We start from the raw sequence: 20,155 nt of genomic DNA, 5'->3' as shown, positions 1-20,155 counted from the left end.
TGGGTATTGTCTTCTATTTCGGGGGCATATTCATATTGTTCTATAAGATCTAAAAATGGCGGGTTACACTTACAAGAATTACTAATTGTTAATAAAGATCTTGACCGAAAACGATAACCAAAAGAACAATAGGAGTAAAGAGTTATTTTGATATAGTATTTGGTCAAGAATTGTCTTGCTTCTATGAAGGAATTATTGACTGCCCCTCGGTAGCAATTGTTCTCAATCACTAAAATATCGTTGCAAATAAATAAAGATTTATTGGGTACTTTATTATTTTGCTAAAAATGGATTTAGATGCATTATTTAATAGAGTTTGTTTAAAATATTTCAGCAATTCGAATTCAATCATACAATTACTAGCTTCCGATAAATTTAACGGTGAAGGATATTGGAACTGGAAATCCAACATCAATACAATATTAGTTGTGGATGATTTGAGGTTTATATTGACGGAGGAATGTCCTCCAGTTCCCAGTTCAACATCAAACCTAAATGTTGAGACATCTATGATAGGTGGGTAAGGGCTAATGAGAAAACTTGGGCCTATATCTTAGCAAGTATATCTGATGTACTTAATAAGAAGCATGAGGTTATACCCACCGCCCGTGAGATAATGGCATCGCTTTAGGAGATGTTCGGGCAACCGTCATCCTCTGTTCGACATGAAGCCATTAAGTATGTCTACTTACGTGCATGAAAGATGGAACCAACGTAAGAGAACATGTTCTCAATATGATGGTCCATTTTAATGTTGCAGAGGCTCATGGGGCGATGATAAATGAGACGGACCTATTAAGGTTGCAAACTCTTTGCTCTTGATCTGGAATAATGAAACCCTCTGGTTAAGCCATATAGATGGTCTTCTTAAGATTACCATTAAGAAAGGAAGTCTTGACGTCAATTTGCCATATCTCATAATCATAAAATGTGGCTATGGATAGGAGTATACTGATAGACTTGAGCATGACAACAAGTGAGAAAGTTTCCTCATAGCTCACTCCCTCGACCTGGGTGTAACCCTTTGCCATGAGTCTAGCCTTAAAGGTTTGCACCTTTCCATCTACACCTCGCTTTCTCTTGTAGATCCACTTACACCCTATAGGTTTTACCTCATTAGGCTGATCCACAAGCTCCCAGACGTTATTGAAGTACATAGACTCCATCTCTTGGTTCATGGCCTTAATCCGCTATCCTTGTCAACATCCTCCATTGCTTGCTTAAAAGATAATGGATCCTCGACCCCATCATTAGAAATGACATTCTAGGCTTCAGTCAAACCCATGTAGCGATCTAGTGGGTTCATAACCCTTCTACTACGTCAAGACAACTCAACTTTGAGATGGTTAACTAGATGAACCGACCTCAACAACTTTTGTTGATCTGTCAATCTGTTCAACAACTCTTTTTGAACTCTCAGTAATCTCATTCTCACTAGAAATCTCACGTAAAATAAGCTTACTTCGTGGTTTATGATCCCTGATGTGGTCTTCTTCCAAGAAGATAGCATTTATAGAAATAAACACTTTGTTCTCACTCGGATCATAGAAGTATCCAACCCTCGTTTCCCTGGGGTAGTCTACAAAGAGGCAAACTTTCGAACGCGGTTCTAACTTCTTTGGGTTAGTCACAAGCACATGGGTCGGACATTCTCAAATTCTGAAGTGGCGTAAACTACCTTTACGACCTCTCCACAACTCAAATGGTATTTCAGAAACACTTTTCTAGGGAACGTTGTTCAGAATATAACATGCAGCAAAACCCCAAAATGAGTTTGGAAGATGAGCATAACTCATCATAGACCGAACCATGTCCAACAAGGTTCTGTTTCTCCTTTCCCATACACCATTCTGCTGAGGTGTACCTGGGGCCGAGAGTTGGGACGTAATTCCATGTTCTATCATACAGTTTTGGAATTGGAGATCCATATACTCTCTACCACGATCAGATCGTAGTGTTTTTATCTTCTTACCTAACAAGTTTTCAACTTCAGTTTTATACTTCTTAAACTTGTCAAGGGCTTCAGACTTACGTTGCATTAGGTAAAGATACCCGTACCTTGAATAATCATCTATGAAAGAGATGAAATATTCATACCCACCTCGAGCCCTAACACTCATCGGTCCACAGAGGTCTGAATGTACAAGCTCCAAGGCTTTCTTGGCTCTGTAACCTTTTACAGTAAAAGGTCGTTTGGTCATCTTGTCTTCGAGGCATGACTCACACACTGACAAGGAGTTTTCTTCTAAACTCTTTAGAAGTTCACATTTCACCAACTGCTCAATCCTATTGAAGTTGATGTGACCTAACCTTAAATGCCAAAGATGGACGTTTTCCTTAGGAGAAACTTTTGGTCTTTTAGCTATTGTTGCTGTACTAAACATTTCAATATTAAGCAAGGATTTTATGACTAATGGCCTTAGTACATATAAGTTACTTTCCATTGAACCAAAATCAATCTCCATTCCATTCTTGCAAATAAATACTTTACTTTTAGAAAAGGAGATGGCATAACTTTGTACAACGAGACAAGAAACCGAGATTAAGTTCCTCTTGATATGAGGAACTACGAAAACATTATCCAGTAACAGATAACGTTTCTTATCCAAAAATAACTTCAGCCTACCTATAGCAACAGTTGGAACAACCTCACTAGTACCGACTTGAAGAGTCATCTCTCCCTGTGGCAACATTTTTCAAGAACTAAATCCTTGGTAAGAGGAACTAACGTGATTAGTAGCACCCGAATCAAGGATCCGGGAAGAATCATCATTCTCTACCAAACACGTCTCCAAGACCAATAAATCATATTTATTGTCTTTAGACATCCTTCTCTTTCAGAGAGTAGTGGGATCAGTATTAGAACCTAAATAAACTTCAAGTTTCATTTCAGAGAACACTTTTCGTCAATGAACTTCAACAAAGTCAGCAACACTTGCTTTCTCTTCTTGGAGTTTAACTTGGGAACTGACACTATTGGTTTTGTCATCCATCCCTCTGTGCTTGAAAAGTAAGAATGACGTTCAAACAAATCTTGCAACGAGTCCATGATCTCACACACAATGACCATGTTCTCAACCTTTTTGGCCAAAGCATTAGGTATGCTAGCCAATATGTGAAGTCGGGCCAATGAATTAGCCTTCATCCACACCTCATATGCACTACAAATACTTCGCGGTGCATCAAGGGCCGGGACTTGAGGACACTCCTCAACCATGACAAACTCGAGGTCATTTACCACGAAATACATTTTACAAGACTCTTTCCACTGTATGTAAGCGGTCAAACTAGAGGCATTTAACGGAAAATCAAACATGTTGTTGAAACAAAAACATATTGACCTACGTTAGGTTTTAAGCAAATACTCATTAAAAAAACAAACAACATCCAATCTGGTTTAGCAAAACTAACACGAACCCCGTGTGACATCTAGTTTCGCAATGATGCTTCAAAGGTTTAGGACAAAAGTCGTCGAAGGGTGGTCAACTTATCCCTCCTCTGAATTGAGACATTCTCAACCAGTCATTAATACCAGAAAAACTTTTGCTCTTATAATGACTAGCCATCATTGATTTGGTCAAGAAATCATTAACTTACTTAACAATTTTCCATAAGTGTGATCCATCATTTTAAGCCCTAGAGTTCCGTCCCAAGCAGCCAATCCAAAGAGAAAAAATCCGATTGAGGAAAAAACTAAAGTGACCCTATCCATTTCTGGAGTTCACCTTGATATTGACCAACTGCACAAAACCCATCCAAAGGGGGACGCTCCTAGGGCGCCATGAGGGAATGCAAGAATGATCTCACGGTGTGAACCAATGAAGGAGACCGTAGGACGTGTTGACACACACCCTTCACCCACTTACTATAAATACTCTCTCCGTCCACCTTGATATTGACTCATGCAAACACCATCCGAAGGGGGATGTTCCTTGGGCACCATGAGGCCAAGCATGAATCTCACGGCATGAACATTCAGGGAGAAACGTGAGTGGAATCATCGATATATCACATATATCTCTTCCTCCCACTGATTATTTTATAACCTAGGATTTAGTTTACTTAAAAAAAACACGGCTAAGAATTTTAACTAAGTGACTTTTTAGATTTGCCCAAGAGTAACTTTTACCTTGGATAGTTGAACAACTTTTGATCATCATCCATTAAACTCTTTAACGAAGTCTTTTACCAACTGTTGCATGCTTGCAGAAAACCTATCTAATTCACCTTTCCAGGTAGGTTCCCAGGTAGGGGTGTTCTGTCTCCGTCAGCTTAAGTACCCCAGTCTAAACAGAACCCACCTTAGACAAAAGGTCCCTTATAGATAGATTTAATACAATTTTAATATTTTATGCCGATCAATTTAATCCCATTAAACCGATTTAAAAAGATTAAACTAGGTTGTTAATCCAATTAGAATCTTGAACTTAGGTCTATCTCAATCCAATTTTAAAACCCTTTTAAAACATGAGTTCGCCTAAGTCCGCATGCAACTATTTCTTATCGATTTTAGTTTTAGTTTTCATTATAACACTTATAACCAAAAACAACCAAAACCATTCACAATGCAAAGCAAACACATACAAGACATTTATAACAATTTACAAACAGCCTAAGTGTCATGCTCCATGCATTTTTCATTCATTGCTACTTTTATATAACTCTATACAAAAAGCAACGAACCAAGTAAATATGCTTCCATTCACCCTTATATTGTAATGCTTATAATATAAAGATGATGCATGAATATGCTTACTGCAAGTATAAATATAACTCTTATATTTCATGATGCATGCACACGTTTTCTTGTAATTTCATCATGTCATATTATAACACTTATAATACATGATGCATGAATAATTGCACAACCTAAGGTGGGTTTCAAATCTATATGTTATACATTATGCCATATAAACCACATACATCTCATGTATATTAAATAAAAGTTAATGAACTGGGATAATTAGCCTCAAATCCACAAAACCAAAAGCTAACTATTACAGAAGCAAAGAGTCTCCGGTTCAAATAGGCGAATCGAGTCTTTAACCGTCTGGTCGAAGTCAGTGACTCCACTGATCGTGTACCAAAACTGAGTGATCGCCTACACGAAAGAGTAAACACTTTACTCAATTATTTACCTACGCTTCTAGAGCTAAAAGATCATTTATCAACGATCGTGTACCTTTTACTGTGTAATGAAGCATAAGGTACCCGATCGTGCAGCGCGCCGCGCATAACGCAAACCTTAAACGATCGTTTAAACGACAACAATGTAGTGAAGCACAATCGTCTAAACGATCGCTGATTTAGTGCCAAAGTATCGTATACCGCGTGATCGTGTAGTCAGTAACTATGCAATGAGGCATGCTAACTACACGATCGTTTAGTGCTCGTGTCTTTTATTAAACGATGAGCATCAAATGCTCCCACTCGATCGTTTACCTCCAGCGTCCACGCGATCGGGCAACCAACACTACACGATAGAACAAATACTTTACCCCATCATTTAGCATTAGCTAAACGATCGTTTAGTAAATACTACACGATCGTTTAGCAAAGTCCCAACAATCATTTACTTGAGGCTACAGGATACGACCAACACTTGGTCTTCTTCCTCGCCGATAACCGCATCTCCATGCTTCGAAACTTCATCACGAACGACTCGACAAACTCAAACACTTTGAATTCCAGACTAGATTGCTTCTTAATGATGTCCAAAAACATAGAGGACCTTACAAATTAACACTTTGTAATCGAAAAGAAAGCTTTAAACAAAGGCAATTATACCCGTAGACATTCATCAACACCATCTACAAACACAGTTAACACTTAAACACAAATGCAAAAAACCCACCACGACTGTAAAAGAAGTTCAAGACAAAAGTGAAATTTAGGATATTGAACAACCTAACTCTGATACCAATTGAAGGAAATTAGACATGAGGATTTCCATGAGCAGCGGAACGATCGTTCCAGATTTCATTCGAAATTGAACACTAACAATTATAGGCAATAAACAGAAACTTACAGGCCATGCACAATACGAAATTGCAGCATGCTATACAATAAGATCAAGGGATAAAGTATCATACCTTTGAAGACTCATGCTTCAAAATCCTTCGATCATGAATGCTCGTTCAGTCTCCAAGATAGCAACACACGAACGCTCAAACACTATAACCGCAACACAATAGGATCAACAGCAAACTCGAACTCAACGATCTCTAAGATCACGAACCCAACGAACGGCGTCCAAAACCTAGAACTCAGTCGAGTTGAGTAAAGACACCACCAAAATGGCTACCTTGGTATTCTTGGTGTGAGAATCTAGAAGTGTGGGCTTTTTGTGGACTTGGTTAGAGGAAGAGACTGGAGGAATAATAATCGCGTAGACGATTGAGCAAGTGGGAAATGAGAAGAGTCTATCGTATAGACGAATGCTCAATCGTTTAGAAGAAGGAAATCTATTGTATAGAAAAAGCCCTGTGATTGTTTAGCTATGACCGGCTGATTGAACTATCATATAGTAACACTCCACGATCGTTTAGTCTCTCTTTCAGCTATCGTTTAGTGAAACCAATTCACCTTACAGCAATTACGTGAGTACTTTTCGAGAATAAAAACTCTTCTAAAAATAGGAAAACATTTTTTCTTTTATCTCACGGTTACCATAAATCCACCAATAACCTCCCACTCAATTGGTTATTAGAGAAAAAGATATCCAATATTATTATAAATATATATGATAACCAACTTACCGTATTATATTTATAACCTATAGTTTTAATATTTATCTCATGAAACATATAAACCATAGCTCTTTTTCTATTTTATGGTACTTAATGTAAATCTCATTTACATTAATCCTCCACTTGATGTATCTCATACATCATACCAATCATATCATATATAATCAAATTTCCTCTTGTCAATTTGAACATTTCAAATCAACACCAATAACTGATTCTGAACTCGAATCCATTGATCTACCAAGGGGACCTTATGGACCTATAGCTTGAAGCTCCAATAGTATGTGAATAACTGACTAAACTCTTTAGTCACGGGATCCATCATCCATTAATTGTCGAGCACTCCACTAAAGACTGAAAGCTGCACTCTCCTCACTACAGATATATTTTGTGTCTATATCAACCAATCAACAGTGTGATAACCCTTCACAGATCGCTCATAAGTACAACTGGGTTAATTTACTGTTATGCCCTTATAGTTACATCTCACTCCTTAAGTACCACTGATCCCTCTAATGAACATAAGTCATAGTCCTACTATGACCGAGTCCTCTCTTCCAAAGAGAAGTTGTGGCCACTATGTTTAAGACCCAGAATCAGCCCTTAAGAGAGCATTTTATCTACTTACCCCTACTTCGGGGAAGGAGTGAATTCCATCTTGTTTAATTGAGTTCCCAGCTCCCAGATCAGACAAATCCTCAAAAAGGTAGGCTTGTTGAATTGGCAATCTGGCTACTCTCACCTATACTAATCAAAGAATCGCCCTCAAAGGCAAAACTTCTCAAAACATCCAGGATTGAGGTCATGTCACCTATGGTCGTTTAGGTGAGATGTAAGTCTCTAGTATCAATGGCGTTATATAAAGAGACGAATCATCTCGTGGTCCGGTCTTATACAAACTCTTTGTATAGGATACCCCCGCTCGCATGTCTCCACATGAATGGTCAGGATCTACCATCTGTAGTAGTTCACAACACTTGTAAACCTCTACAAAACGGGTCGTATCCGTAGTGTCACAAGAATCAGGTATCCCTCCTTAATCCTTATACTACAGACCTTTTTAAGTTATCACTTTAGGCATGATCCACTTGTATATCTCATATGCATGCTTAAGTTTACATACAATAACCATGGAGCTTTGTTTATTGGATATGAGTAAATGCCAGATAAAATAACTCTTATTTTATTTATAACAATGTGTATAATTTACAAACTATGAGACTTCGAGAGAATTAGGACACCAATCCCAACAACTTATACAATAATAAGAGGGTTTTAAGTAATACCTTTGTATAACCTCTTTAATCTCGAATTCAGCTGCAAATTTTCTCTAATTCTTCTTGTGAATCACCTCAAGATCTTCCCCACTATTCTTTTGGAGCTTTAGATTGAGTTGTGGGACTCAAAATAAGCTTGAATGAAGGGAACTTGGAGAAGAACACACTGCTGCACCCACTTGAAGAACACCTTCTTCAACTCAAAATTTTCAGCAAAAACTCAACTGATGCATGCTTCATTTCCACTTCAATCCTCTATTTATTGCAGGACTATCATGCAAAGGAGAAGGCTGCATGAGGTGCAACTCATGCTTGGTGAATTGAAGCAAGAGTCAAATGGGTTTAGTGTGAGCAACTTGATAAAGGTGAGTGGATAAATCCCATATTTCTCATTTTTGTGTTTTTTTTCAATTTTGATTTCAATTTGTTTTATAAATTGATTTCCAAATTTAATTTATTTTTCAAAATTAAAACTTTATTAATTTTACAAAATTAATTTTCTAATAAAATTAATGATAAATAAATAATTAAACAATTTAATTAATTCTAATTAATTTAATATCAACTATTAAATTAATTTTACACAAATTCTACCTTCATGAATTTAATATTTAAATCATATTTAAATATTAATTAATTCTCCAATTTCATTTAATTCCAAAATTAAACATGTAATTATATCTCATATAATTACTAATTCCCTTAATTCTAATTTGAATGTTTCAAATTAACTTATCACGCTACTCTAAAAGCTAATTCATTTACGAGCTAGTAGAGGGACCTCGTGGACCTACAAATCATGGGCTCCAACGATCCGAGATTAATTGGCTAAACTCTTTACACCGAATTAACCCTCATTCGTTAACTAATAGGTCACTCCACTAAAGCCCATAGTTGCACTCCTCTCACTATAGATATATTATGTCCACTCGATATAACCATGAGTAGTAAGCTAACCCTTCACAGGTTGTTTGTAATAACGTTGGGTAAATGTCTATTTTTACCCCGAAATTACCTCTAGTCCCTTAGTCCCACTGATCCTCTAATTGAAATAATTGATTTATGATCCAATCAACAAACCGAGTCCCTCTCAAGCCAATGAGAGGGTGGGGCCCCTTGTTCAAGACCCGAAGTCAGCACTTAAGGGAACAACCTCTCTACTATTCCTAAAAGCAGGTAGGAGTGAATTCCATCTTGTACCCTATTTCCCCAGCGATCTACCTGGTCTTACCCCTGAAATGGAGGTTTATTGAGTTGGCACTGTTGAGCCAACCCTTACCTATGAAAATCTAAGGATAATCCCGAATAAACAGGAGTTCATAGTTAGCTCAAGATTAAGGTCAAGTTACCTAGGTCATCGCTTTGAAATAGTCAATCTTAAACATTAAACATCTTTATAAAGTAAGAGTGACTTATTTCGTGGTCTGATATTATACAAACCCATTGCACATGATGTTCCCACTCCTCATGTCATAACATGAACGAATCAGGATCACATCGTCTGTAGCACTTTACAACTCTCTTTAACAACTATAGAGTGGGCCGCATCCAATAGTGTTACCAGAATAAGGCACAAAATCTCATTCATATACTATAGATCATTTTGACTATTTACTCGAACTTGATCCACTTTTATATTTCTACATAAAGTTCAAGTACTCATGTAATAGTCATGGATCTTTGTAGTTTATTGGATTTATTTCTAAAACGAAATAAGCAATTCATATATTCAATAACAACTTATTGAATTTTTAGAATAAGTTTTATTATTTACAAACCACGAGTTTTAGGACATAAAACCCAACACCCCTCTCTTGACCTGAGAGGGGTTTGGTCATAGTTGGACTATGACTTATTGTTCATTAGAAAGATCAGTGGTACTTAAGAAGTTAGATGTAACTATAGGGGCAAAACGATAATTTTTGCCCCAACAGTACTTAGGAGTAATTTGTGAAGGGTCATCACACAATTGACTGGTTGTATTCAATGGACACAAAAATATATTTGTAGTGCGAAGAGTTCAGTTGTCGGTCTTTAGTGGAATAACCGGTAGTTAATGGATGTTGAATAATTTAATTAAAAGAGTTTAATTAATTATTCAAGTACCATTGGAGCTTCAATCTATAGGTCCTCTCTGTAGCTCAATAAGGATTATTAAGAATCAAGTTTGGATTAATTTTAATTGTTCAAATTAATTTAGGGAATTAATTATATGTGATATAATTAAATTAAATATATATGATATAATTAATATAATGTATTTGATACATTATAATATAAAATTAACTATAGGTTATAATGTATTTGATACAATTTAAAAGCTATAGATTATGTGCCTTTATCGATGATCCTCCTTAGGATGCTATAGAGAATAGGATTGATTCGGAGAAGAGGACTCGGGAAGATTAGAATGGCTAGTTCAAAAGTATAACTAATCCCCCCATCTTAAAATTCTTGAAATGGAATTTTCACCATACCCAAATTTGTCTATCTCTTCACCCCCTCTAAAATATGGATACCCTTAGGACTCAAACCTAAAGCCCAAGATTGGAATATAAGAAGAAGACTTCTCTTTAAAAAATAATCAATGTGGGATTCTTAACCAAAAGTTTTTTTCCTTTTCTTTTAAAACTTGAAATTTCACCAAATAGGTTATATGCGAAAAATTTCTAAAATTATGGGAATAGAAAATTTTTCATACTCATTCCATTTATTGTGTGTCACATCAGCATATTTTTTAAAATAGTGTATATATATATATACCATGACATAGTCTATCACAAACAATAAATTTTTGCTATATTTATAAATATTTTAGTTCATTTTTCTATATTTAAAAACAGTCCTATATAAAACTACATCATTTTTGCAAAAAAGAGAAAAAAAACACCCACATATAAATTATAAATCCATAGAAAATAGTAAGAAAAAGGAATAAACTTGTCGGGGACAACCAAAATCCAAGTTACCAAAGCCGACTCCCTCCCACCTCACTGGGCCCTTTCGAGCGGCAAAGAAAAGAAAAAAAACGGTTACCATTTCAAAATCACAAACTTAAAATCTTAACCATGGTTAATAGGCGACCAATTAAAAATATTTAAAATTAATTACTCTTAACTAACCTTAGTTAACCTCCACTCGTCCAAATATCTCCCTTCTATTTTTTCAACTATAAAATGCTTCATCTTCTTCCTCATTTTCCATTGAAACATACATTTTCAAAAGAAGGCGTCTTCATAAACGCCTTCGTCTCCATTTTCGGTCTCTTTCTTCTTCGGAATCGTTTGATCGTGTTTTCTGTTTGTTATTCGTTGTTCGTTCTTTCGGCCGGAGAAAAATGAGGGAATGCATCTCGATTCACATCGGTCAGGCAGGGATTCAGGTCGGCAATGCATGCTGGGAACTGTACTGCCTTGAACATGGAATTCAGGTATATCTCTTTATGTTTTTTTTGTTTCACTTTTTGGTTTATGATGTATTTGAATCCGTTTTTATTTTAATCTGCTTTAATTTGTTCGCTTGTTGTATCTTTCCTTATTGCATGTTTGCTTGATCGATTTTGAATTAATTTCTGAACGGTACTTCTCGATTGCGTGATTTTGGTTTGGTAATGTTTTGATCATCTGCTAATTTTCTGGTTATTTCGATTTATGTATGTTTTTCTTTTGAATTCTTGTATGGATTTTTTATTTAGGATATCTGATAGGATCTTTTTAGGACTATATTCGATTATCAGTTCTTGTTTTACATTTGATATGTGGATCTTAATATTTCTATTTTCTCTTTAAATTTACGAAGATCAGGTTGATATTTGTGGAAGTAGTTCATTGTTTCTTATTACAATTTCTAGCTTTAGAACTTTCACGTGATAAGAAATGAATGGTAGTGATTGATTATTTGTAGGTTTGGAATTCAATGCAAGTGTGCGAATGCTCTTTCTTTTCTTTTTCCATAAGAATCGTAATGACTTTTGAACTTGAGTTTCATTCTGTCTAAATTTTGTCGTCTGTATTTCAGCCTGATGGTCAAATGCCGAGTGATACGACTGTAGGTGGAGGCGATGATGCGTTCAACACCTTCTTCAGTGAAACCGGTGCAGGGAAGCATGTTCCTCGTGCTGTTTTCGTCGATCTCGAGCCTACTGTCATTGATGAGGTGAGGACTGGAATGTATCGCCAATTGTTCCATCCTGAACAGCTAATCAGCGGCAAGGAAGATGCTGCCAACAACTTTGCTCGTGGCCATTATACCAGTAAGCATCTCAAATTGTAACATCCGTATGAACTAATTCAATCAATATTTGAACGTACATCATAGTTTTTTTAATGAATTGTGTAATGATAATTGGAAAATTTGTGTTTCAGTTGGCAAGGAGATTGTTGATCTCTGTTTGGATCGCATTAGAAAGCTCGCTGATAACTGCACTGGACTTCAAGGCTTCCTGGTGTTTAACGCTGTTGGTGGGGGTACTGGGTCTGGTCTTGGCTCCCTCCTTTTGGAGCGTTTGTCTGTTGACTATGGCAAGAAATCAAAGCTTGGTTTTACGGTGTATCCCTCCCCACAAGTTTCCACCTCTGTTGTTGAACCTTACAATAGTGTTCTTTCAACCCATTCCCTCCTTGAACATACAGATGTTTCTGTGCTTCTTGACAATGAGGCCATTTATGACATTTGTAGACGCTCCCTTGACATTGAACGACCCACATACACAAACCTCAACCGTCTCATCTCTCAGGTACATTTTGCCTTTGATTTTCACGACTGTTGTGGCGATAAATTGGTTAAAATATCGTTTTCATCCCTGTACATTGGGACCGATTGAATTTTTTAGTACCTATACCTTCAAATGTCAAATTTGACTAGATTTTTATAACAGATTACTGCTCTTTTGATGAGATGTTCAGGTTATTTCATCCTTGACAGCCTCTCTACGGTTTGATGGAGCTCTAAATGTGGATGTCACTGAGTTCCAAACGAATTTAGTCCCTTACCCTAGAATCCACTTCATGCTTTCTTCCTATGCCCCAGTGATCTCTGCAGAGAAAGCATACCATGAACAGCTCTCTGTAGCGGAGATCACCAACAGTGCATTCGAGCCGTCTTCCATGATGGCCAAGTGCGATCCTCGCCATGGGAAGTACATGGCTTGCTGTCTGATGTATCGAGGAGACGTTGTGCCAAAGGACGTCAACGCCGCTGTTGCAACCATCAAAACCAAGCGCACGATCCAGTTTGTGGATTGGTGCCCCACAGGTTTCAAGTGCGGCATCAACTACCAGCCGCCAACTGTGGTTCCGGGCGGTGACCTTGCCAAAGTGCAGAGGGCTGTCTGTATGATCTCCAACTCAACGAGCGTGGCGGAGGTGTTCTCTCGCATAGACCACAAGTTTGATCTGATGTATGCGAAGAGGGCCTTCGTGCATTGGTATGTGGGGGAAGGCATGGAGGAGGGCGAGTTCTCTGAAGCTCGTGAGGATCTTGCGGCGCTCGAGAAGGATTATGAGGAAGTGGGGGCTGAGTCTGCTGAAGGTGATGATGATGATCAGGAGGAGTACTGAGACAAATGGAAGGAAACTCAATTCTTCTAATAGGTTTGTGTTTGAGTTTGTGCCTTGTCTTGTTTATGTGCTCTCTTTGTTGGGAGTTTTGGCTTGGAGCTGTGTTTTGTTGAATGTTTGTTGTATGCCATTGTTGATAAACCTTGGTGTTTCTGTTTTGCTGAAGTTTGCATTCTTGTGATTTGTGAAGAGGATGGTTCTTTCTTTATGGAGACTTTGAATTTTGCCTCAAGGTGTTTTTTTTAAGTTAACAATACTTGGATTTGAACTTCCATCTTCTTGGGTGAGAAAATGTATCTAAATGAAAAAAATTTCTAATATGACTTCATTTACCATTTAAGTATTACGTGAAGTCTACGAAATAAATGAATAAATCATTTGATGACATGTTGAATGAGGAAGTAGGTATTAGTCCAGTCATGTTTATGTTGGGTTCCGTGAAGAGTGCTGAAAAAAAAAATGTCTAAAATGTGATGATTGATGAGTACCATGAGTTTGAAATCATCTCAAAAGTTTCTGATTTGTTTTTTGTTTTCTAACGATTATCTCATTGCTAGTTGGATAACATTTTTATATTTATATTTTTAGGAAATTATTTTAAATTGTTGTGAAAAATATTTGCTATTATTCAGTTTATGTGCAATAGAGAAATTTTACTATATTTGCGAATATTTTTGTTCATTTTCTATATTGTCAAAGAGAGTATAACTCAGCTAGTTATCTAATCATGAAAATCGGTTCAAATCCCCCGACCTATTTTACTAAAAAAAAAATAATAATACTGAAGGGATATTTTAAAATTAAATAAAGGATAAAACTCAAGAAGGTTTGAATATAAATGAGATATTCCAACTTGAACGTTGGTTGAGGCATTTCATTGTTAAGTTCAAACTGTTATATTCATAGGTCCAAACTTCCAGATGTTATGAACTACAATGTGAGTGTAATTAAATGAGGAATAGGTATAGGAGTGTCAAAACTAATTTTTACTCAATTGAAATTGAAAGTCTTATCTTAAAATATACAAGTTATAGAAAATATCGTGAATTTTATACATTATTCAAAAACACCTATGGATTTTTAAAAATTGTTCTAAAAAATACCTCCATCATTAAACTTTTTTTAGTGGTTTTGAAAATGACAAAAGAAATGTTTAGTTGTCAAGTTTCAATATTATTTTTAAAAATTAAATATAATTTTAATTTTTAGAATTATAATGTAACTTTTTTCATAAATTTATATAGATATAGAGTTGGAAAGCAATACAGAAGGCTCCATAAATGGTGAAAAATATGAAGCAGAGCTGGAATATTTTCCATTAAAACATGAATTGAATCTTCGAACGAGTTATAGTAGCAATATATATATATATAGCCACAAAGTCCACCCATTTTGTTAAACATTTATAGTACTTTTAGATCTCTTTTACCTCTAGTGCAATTACTTTTCAAATATAAACTCATCACCAGAAACATTACCTTCTTTATACTTGTTTTTGCTACGTGAAGTATAAAGCCTTGTAAATAAATCTCTTATTCCAAAATCTTGAAGGTTCGTCGATGATTTATTAAAAAGATTGGGAAATTTTCGGTTTTGATCCAAAAAGTTTTTTTTTTCATTTAAAAAGTAACTTCATTTTTAAAATCTACATTTTTTTAATATTTTTTTTCCATTTTTTCAGACTTTAAGTGGAGGGACCCACCACATAAAAATACAATTTTGCCCCTTAATTGAATTCAAAAGGATAAATCTTATCGCAAAGACTTCATCTTCCCATAGAAGTTAGGGTTTTCTATTTCTTGTTGAGTTTTCAACCATTGTTGGACTCTCTCCATGCAAAGATTCCCTTACCTCTATAAAAAAAAAAAAAAAAAAAAAAAAAAAAAAAAAAAAAAAAAAAAAAAAACTCATCTTTTGTGATCATTGGATGTCTTCCGTTTTCCATTCATTCGATTAAGATTTTGACAAAAGGTAAACAATTACCTTTTCTATTTTCTTTCTTTTTAAATGATTAATCAATTTTATTGTTTAGGGGAGGGGGAAGTCTGTGTGATTTTTTATAGGAATGTGTAGTGAAAAGCCCAAAACTCTTTTTTATCAACGAGATATTGCTATTCCATCCTTTGAACTTTAATGAATTTAAAAGAACCTGTAAAATATGTGGGGCAATGGGGTAAATGTTCATCTGGGTTTGATTTCACATTTTTTAGGTGTATTGAATTTCACGAGACAAATATCTCGTGAAGTTGTTGCGAATATTTGTCTCGTAAAGTAGTCCCAACAGTGGGAAGTCTGTAAAATAGCTTGAAAGCTCTCTATCGTTTGTCTCGTAATGTTGTAAGTTTGCTTATGAAGCTTATGAATTTACTTGATGAAACAAAAGACAGAAATCAACTCAACTTTACGAGATAAAAGACAGAAATCAACTCAACTTTACAAGAGACAAAAGTCAGTCTTTTGTCTCGTAAAGTTGAGTTGATTTTTGTCTTTTGTCTCATGAAGGAACTTTATAAGACAAACTTATAACTTTACGAGACAAATGACAGATTATCTCGTTTATCTCATAATGTTGTAAGTTTGTCTTGAGAAGTTACTTCATGAGACAAAAGGCTTACTTATCAACTCAATTTTACGAGATAAATGATAGTTTGTAGTCTCGTAAAGTTGAGTTGATTTCTGTCTTTTTTCTCATGAAATAACTTCACAAGACGTTTAGAACATTACGACACAAACAATAGAGAGCGCAACTCAAGCTATTTTACAAACTTCATGAGATGTTGTGAATACACCCAAATAACTTTGATGATGGCTATCTGGCTTCTTTCTCGTGAAGTTCGTCCTTTTTAAGGGTCTTTTCTTTCACTAGAGATTTTAACATTGCACCATGTTTTGTGGCACTTATAGGCAATTATTATGGAGTCGAGAATCGATCATGCAGGATACTTTAAGGCTTCGTTATCTTCGTGTTCTCATTTGGCTAAGACCTATATGATGATCCGTATGAAGTTAACGTGGGTTCAGTTAGACATGTTTAGGCAAACCATATTCAGACCCATATTAGATAGTACTTTTTCCTTCAGTGGACAATTGATACATCACCTACTTCTCAGAGAGGTCGTGGATGATAGACCAAACGTAATTTCCTTTAATATGTTTGGGTATAGGGTGTCATTTGGTAAAGATGATGTTGACCTCATCACTAGGTTTAGGTTACGGATATGAGTGGTGCGGAATAATCCTAACCCTACCAGGCTTAGAAACCTACACGTCAACAATAGACCTAGATTGAAACAGACTCAAGCCGAAGAACATTTTTTTGCTATGGACTTTAGGAGTGACGAGGATGTGGTGAAAGTGGCACTTGCCTATTTCATAGAGTTAGTTATGATGGGTAGGGAGAAAAAGCAAGTGTTTGACTATACCATCCTTGGTATTGTGGATGATTGGGAAATTTTTTGCAACTACGACTGGAGTAGTATGATTTTCAAGAAGATAATTAGTAGTCTTAAGAGATCTTTCACTGATGCTATCGATCGAGCAGAACGCGGGACATTAGTTAGATATAGCCGGTATGGATTTCCATTTGCCTTACAGGTTAGTCCACATACATATTCTATGCATGCTTCCTTCTCCATTATCATTAATTGTTTTTCATGATTTGATTTTATCTTCTTATTTGTAGGTGTGGGCATGTGAGACGATTTTTTCGCTCAGAAATTTTGTGGCAACTCGTATTAGTGAGATAGTCATTCCACGTTTGTCTTGATGGAAGAGCAGGAAAACCCAACATACGCCTTATTAGACATAGATCTTTTCAATCCATAATGGGTAATGGATTTAAAATTCTTTTGATATATTGTTCTAAGTTAATGTTGCTTAGACCTTAACTTTTCACATACAGGGAAACCCTGTTATAACAGTACAATTGGTACCAACAAAGAACGAGATATCTCATATGCACCATATAGTTCTTGCCCCTAAAGTACATGTATTTTCACCGAGGCCTATTGGTGAGGATGATGATCGTCGTGTTGAGGGTGGGGTCATAATGACAAGGGTAATGACGAAGGTGATCATAGCTTCAAACTGGATCATGTCCACACTGAGGGTAATCATGGTGACGATGAGGGTGATCATGAACATGATGATCACCAGGATCAGAATGGGATTGATGTTGAAATGAGTCGGGTGGAAGAAAATCCCTCCCGTTCAAACATCGACATTAACAATTCTCCACATTCGACACATTGTGGAATACCAGATACACATGTTACAGATAAGCTCAAACCGCGTCAGGCGCGTATAGATATATTTGAGGCTGATCCGAGGTCTAAGTTTAATGCCTTGAAATCGACATCTAAAGTAATGGGAGAAATAAGATGATTGGAAGGTCGTTTAGATCGGTTTGAGGCCAGTGTTAAGTTTGAGTTCGATACCCTCCAAGGTCGCTAATGTATAGCACGATGTCTCTATTATGATGGGATATCTAAGGCAACTACTAAAGGTATGATTTCCGTTGAACCTATATGCTTTTTAAAATTTTGTATGTTTGCTTACAGTTTCTTTAACGTGCCTGCAAGGAAATGATGTTGCGTAGTTTGATGATACGGATGTAGAACTCGAAACCGATTTCCCTCATATCATGAATGAGGATGTTCGTGGCCCATCAAGAGTTGGAGGGGGGAGGGGGGATATTTCATCGAATCCCTTTAGAGTATGAGCTCAGGGAGCAAATGATAACTCAATTGTCCTCGGTGTTCAAATTGTTCCTAACACCATTGAGGATATTCGTAGTCCTCAGGAACTGACACACAGAAGACAGAAGATAATTATATTTGACTCACAGGACATTAGTGTCATGAGGACTGTGTCTTCAGGTGTCGGTGGAACAAGTAAGGATGAATCAAATTACTCACCCGCAAATTCCTATTTCAACTAATTTATGTTGTTATTAAAATAGAAATCATATGTTCATCTCGATGACGTGGCAGAATAAATGAAGACTGACGCCTCGTTCATCGTACCTAGTTTGCATAAACAAGGCCCGAGAACAGAACGTAGACACAAAGCATACAATATATCAGTTACTGAGACTCAACCGATTGGTACTCTGCATGTTTTACGTACGCTGTTATATTAAGTTTATTCATTTCGGTTAATCTGGTTTTGTAATTCAGACAATACAAATGGTGGACCATGAGGAAGAGGATAAAAAAAGGAAGACAACCAATCGTAAGGGCAAGATATCCATAACCTCAATTACCGAAGTTGTTGAGGTTAGTATTTTACGATGTCGATGTGTGCTTTCGAATGTCGTACTACATTCCTAATAGTTATTTGGCAGGATACATCCACGAAAACACTAGATTGTTCGAAAATGGACAAGGAATGTCAAAAGTACCTCAAGGCCTTGGAGAAACAATGGAAAGCTACTCAATTGAAGGGAAACAGGAGGTAGTTGAGATACTGGATGACCCAATTTCAGTTCCTGTACTTATTCTAGTTATATCGCACGTTCCAATGGCGTTACAAGGAGACCGATCCGGATTGGTGCGTACACGTTGAGTTTCGTGGAAACTATCATCACTATATAAAGCCCCTAAATCTCAACTAAACTAGGGTAAGGGGAAATAAACGGGATATAATCCAATGGTCTCAATTTCAAAACAAAGTGATAAGTACATGATGAAGTGGGTAAATCATCCACAAATAACACAGTCAAGCTTGTGGCGACTATGTATACTGCCTATGAAAGGGAATGACTAATGGAAGTCCCTAATCTGTCCTCAATGGTCGGATGACGAGGTAATCATCTTAATCTTTTCATTATTTACTTTTTTTTATATAGTCTTTATTAATATATATTTTAACCTCCACATATAGCTATGGATCTCTTGTTCATATTCTTACAAAACAAAATACCAAGTGAAAAGTCTCCAACCCAGGGTATTCATTCGTTCACGACAGCTGATCGAGTAGTTACTGTAAGTTATCGTCATTTAAGTATAATAGTTTATCTACGACATTTTTAATGTTCATCGTAACTAATTTTGTCGATAGAACTTCTTCCGTCGTCCACAAACACTACACTCTAGGTGGAAAAAATCAAAATGCACCACAACATATGACTAAAATAAAGCAAGCACAATACTGAAGTATGCTTAACGCAAACTGACTGACTAAAGTATTCCATAGTCCACGATTGATGCCAAATACATGCCTTACAACATATCTGATGTACATTGGATCCTGGTCAAGTTAGACATGGTGCGAGCAAGGTTAGCTATTTCCGATTCATACAAGAGAATATGTATTTTCTGGAGTTAGAGTATCATTTGGGGGTCATGCAAACGGTTGTACCCACATTACTTTACAGAGCAGTTGTGATGTTGGTTCGCCCTAAACTCCCACTGACTCCTTTGGAGGAGGAGCGAGTTGTGGATGCACTACATCAATCAGTTAGTGGAGATTTATGTATATTTTGTGCTAAGACTTTTGAGTATGTTGTAACTGGGTGTAATATGTCCACGTTGACCCAATCAAATATGGATTTCATCAGACGTCAGTTTGC

At 36.4% G+C, this 20,155-nt stretch overlaps 1 protein-coding gene across 1 annotated transcript; it reads left to right on the top strand.

Moving 5' to 3' along the window:
* The first annotated feature begins 11,220 nt into the window (after positions 1–11,220).
* On the top strand, positions 11,221–13,835 carry LOC120069801 (tubulin alpha-4 chain). The gene is made up of 4 exons (XM_039021613.1): positions 11,221–11,456; positions 12,044–12,278; positions 12,391–12,761; positions 12,931–13,835. The coding sequence occupies exons 1-4, from the start codon at positions 11,364–11,366 to the stop codon at positions 13,582–13,584; spliced, it is 1,353 nt and encodes a 450-aa protein (XP_038877541.1). The 5' UTR covers positions 11,221–11,363; the 3' UTR covers positions 13,585–13,835.
* The last annotated feature ends 6,320 nt before the right edge of the window (positions 13,836–20,155 follow it).

The sequence above is a fragment of the Benincasa hispida genome, unplaced genomic scaffold (assembly GCF_009727055.1).
Source record: "Benincasa hispida cultivar B227 unplaced genomic scaffold, ASM972705v1 Contig596, whole genome shotgun sequence".
In the NCBI taxonomy this organism is placed as follows: domain Eukaryota; kingdom Viridiplantae; phylum Streptophyta; class Magnoliopsida; order Cucurbitales; family Cucurbitaceae; genus Benincasa; species Benincasa hispida.
This window is presented reverse-complemented; position numbering and strand designations above follow the sequence as displayed.

Excerpts from the sequence above, each read along its gene's own strand:
- LOC120069801 (XM_039021613.1), top strand. The coding sequence starts at position 11,364 with ATGAGGGAATGCATCTCGATTCACATCGGTCAGGCAGGGATTCAGGTC. Across the intron at positions 11,457-12,043 it reads GCCTTGAACATGGAATTCAG|CCTGATGGTCAAATGCCGAG; the intron begins GTATATCTCTTT and ends TCTGTATTTCAG. Across the intron at positions 12,762-12,930 it reads TCAACCGTCTCATCTCTCAG|GTTATTTCATCCTTGACAGC; the intron begins GTACATTTTGCC and ends TGAGATGTTCAG.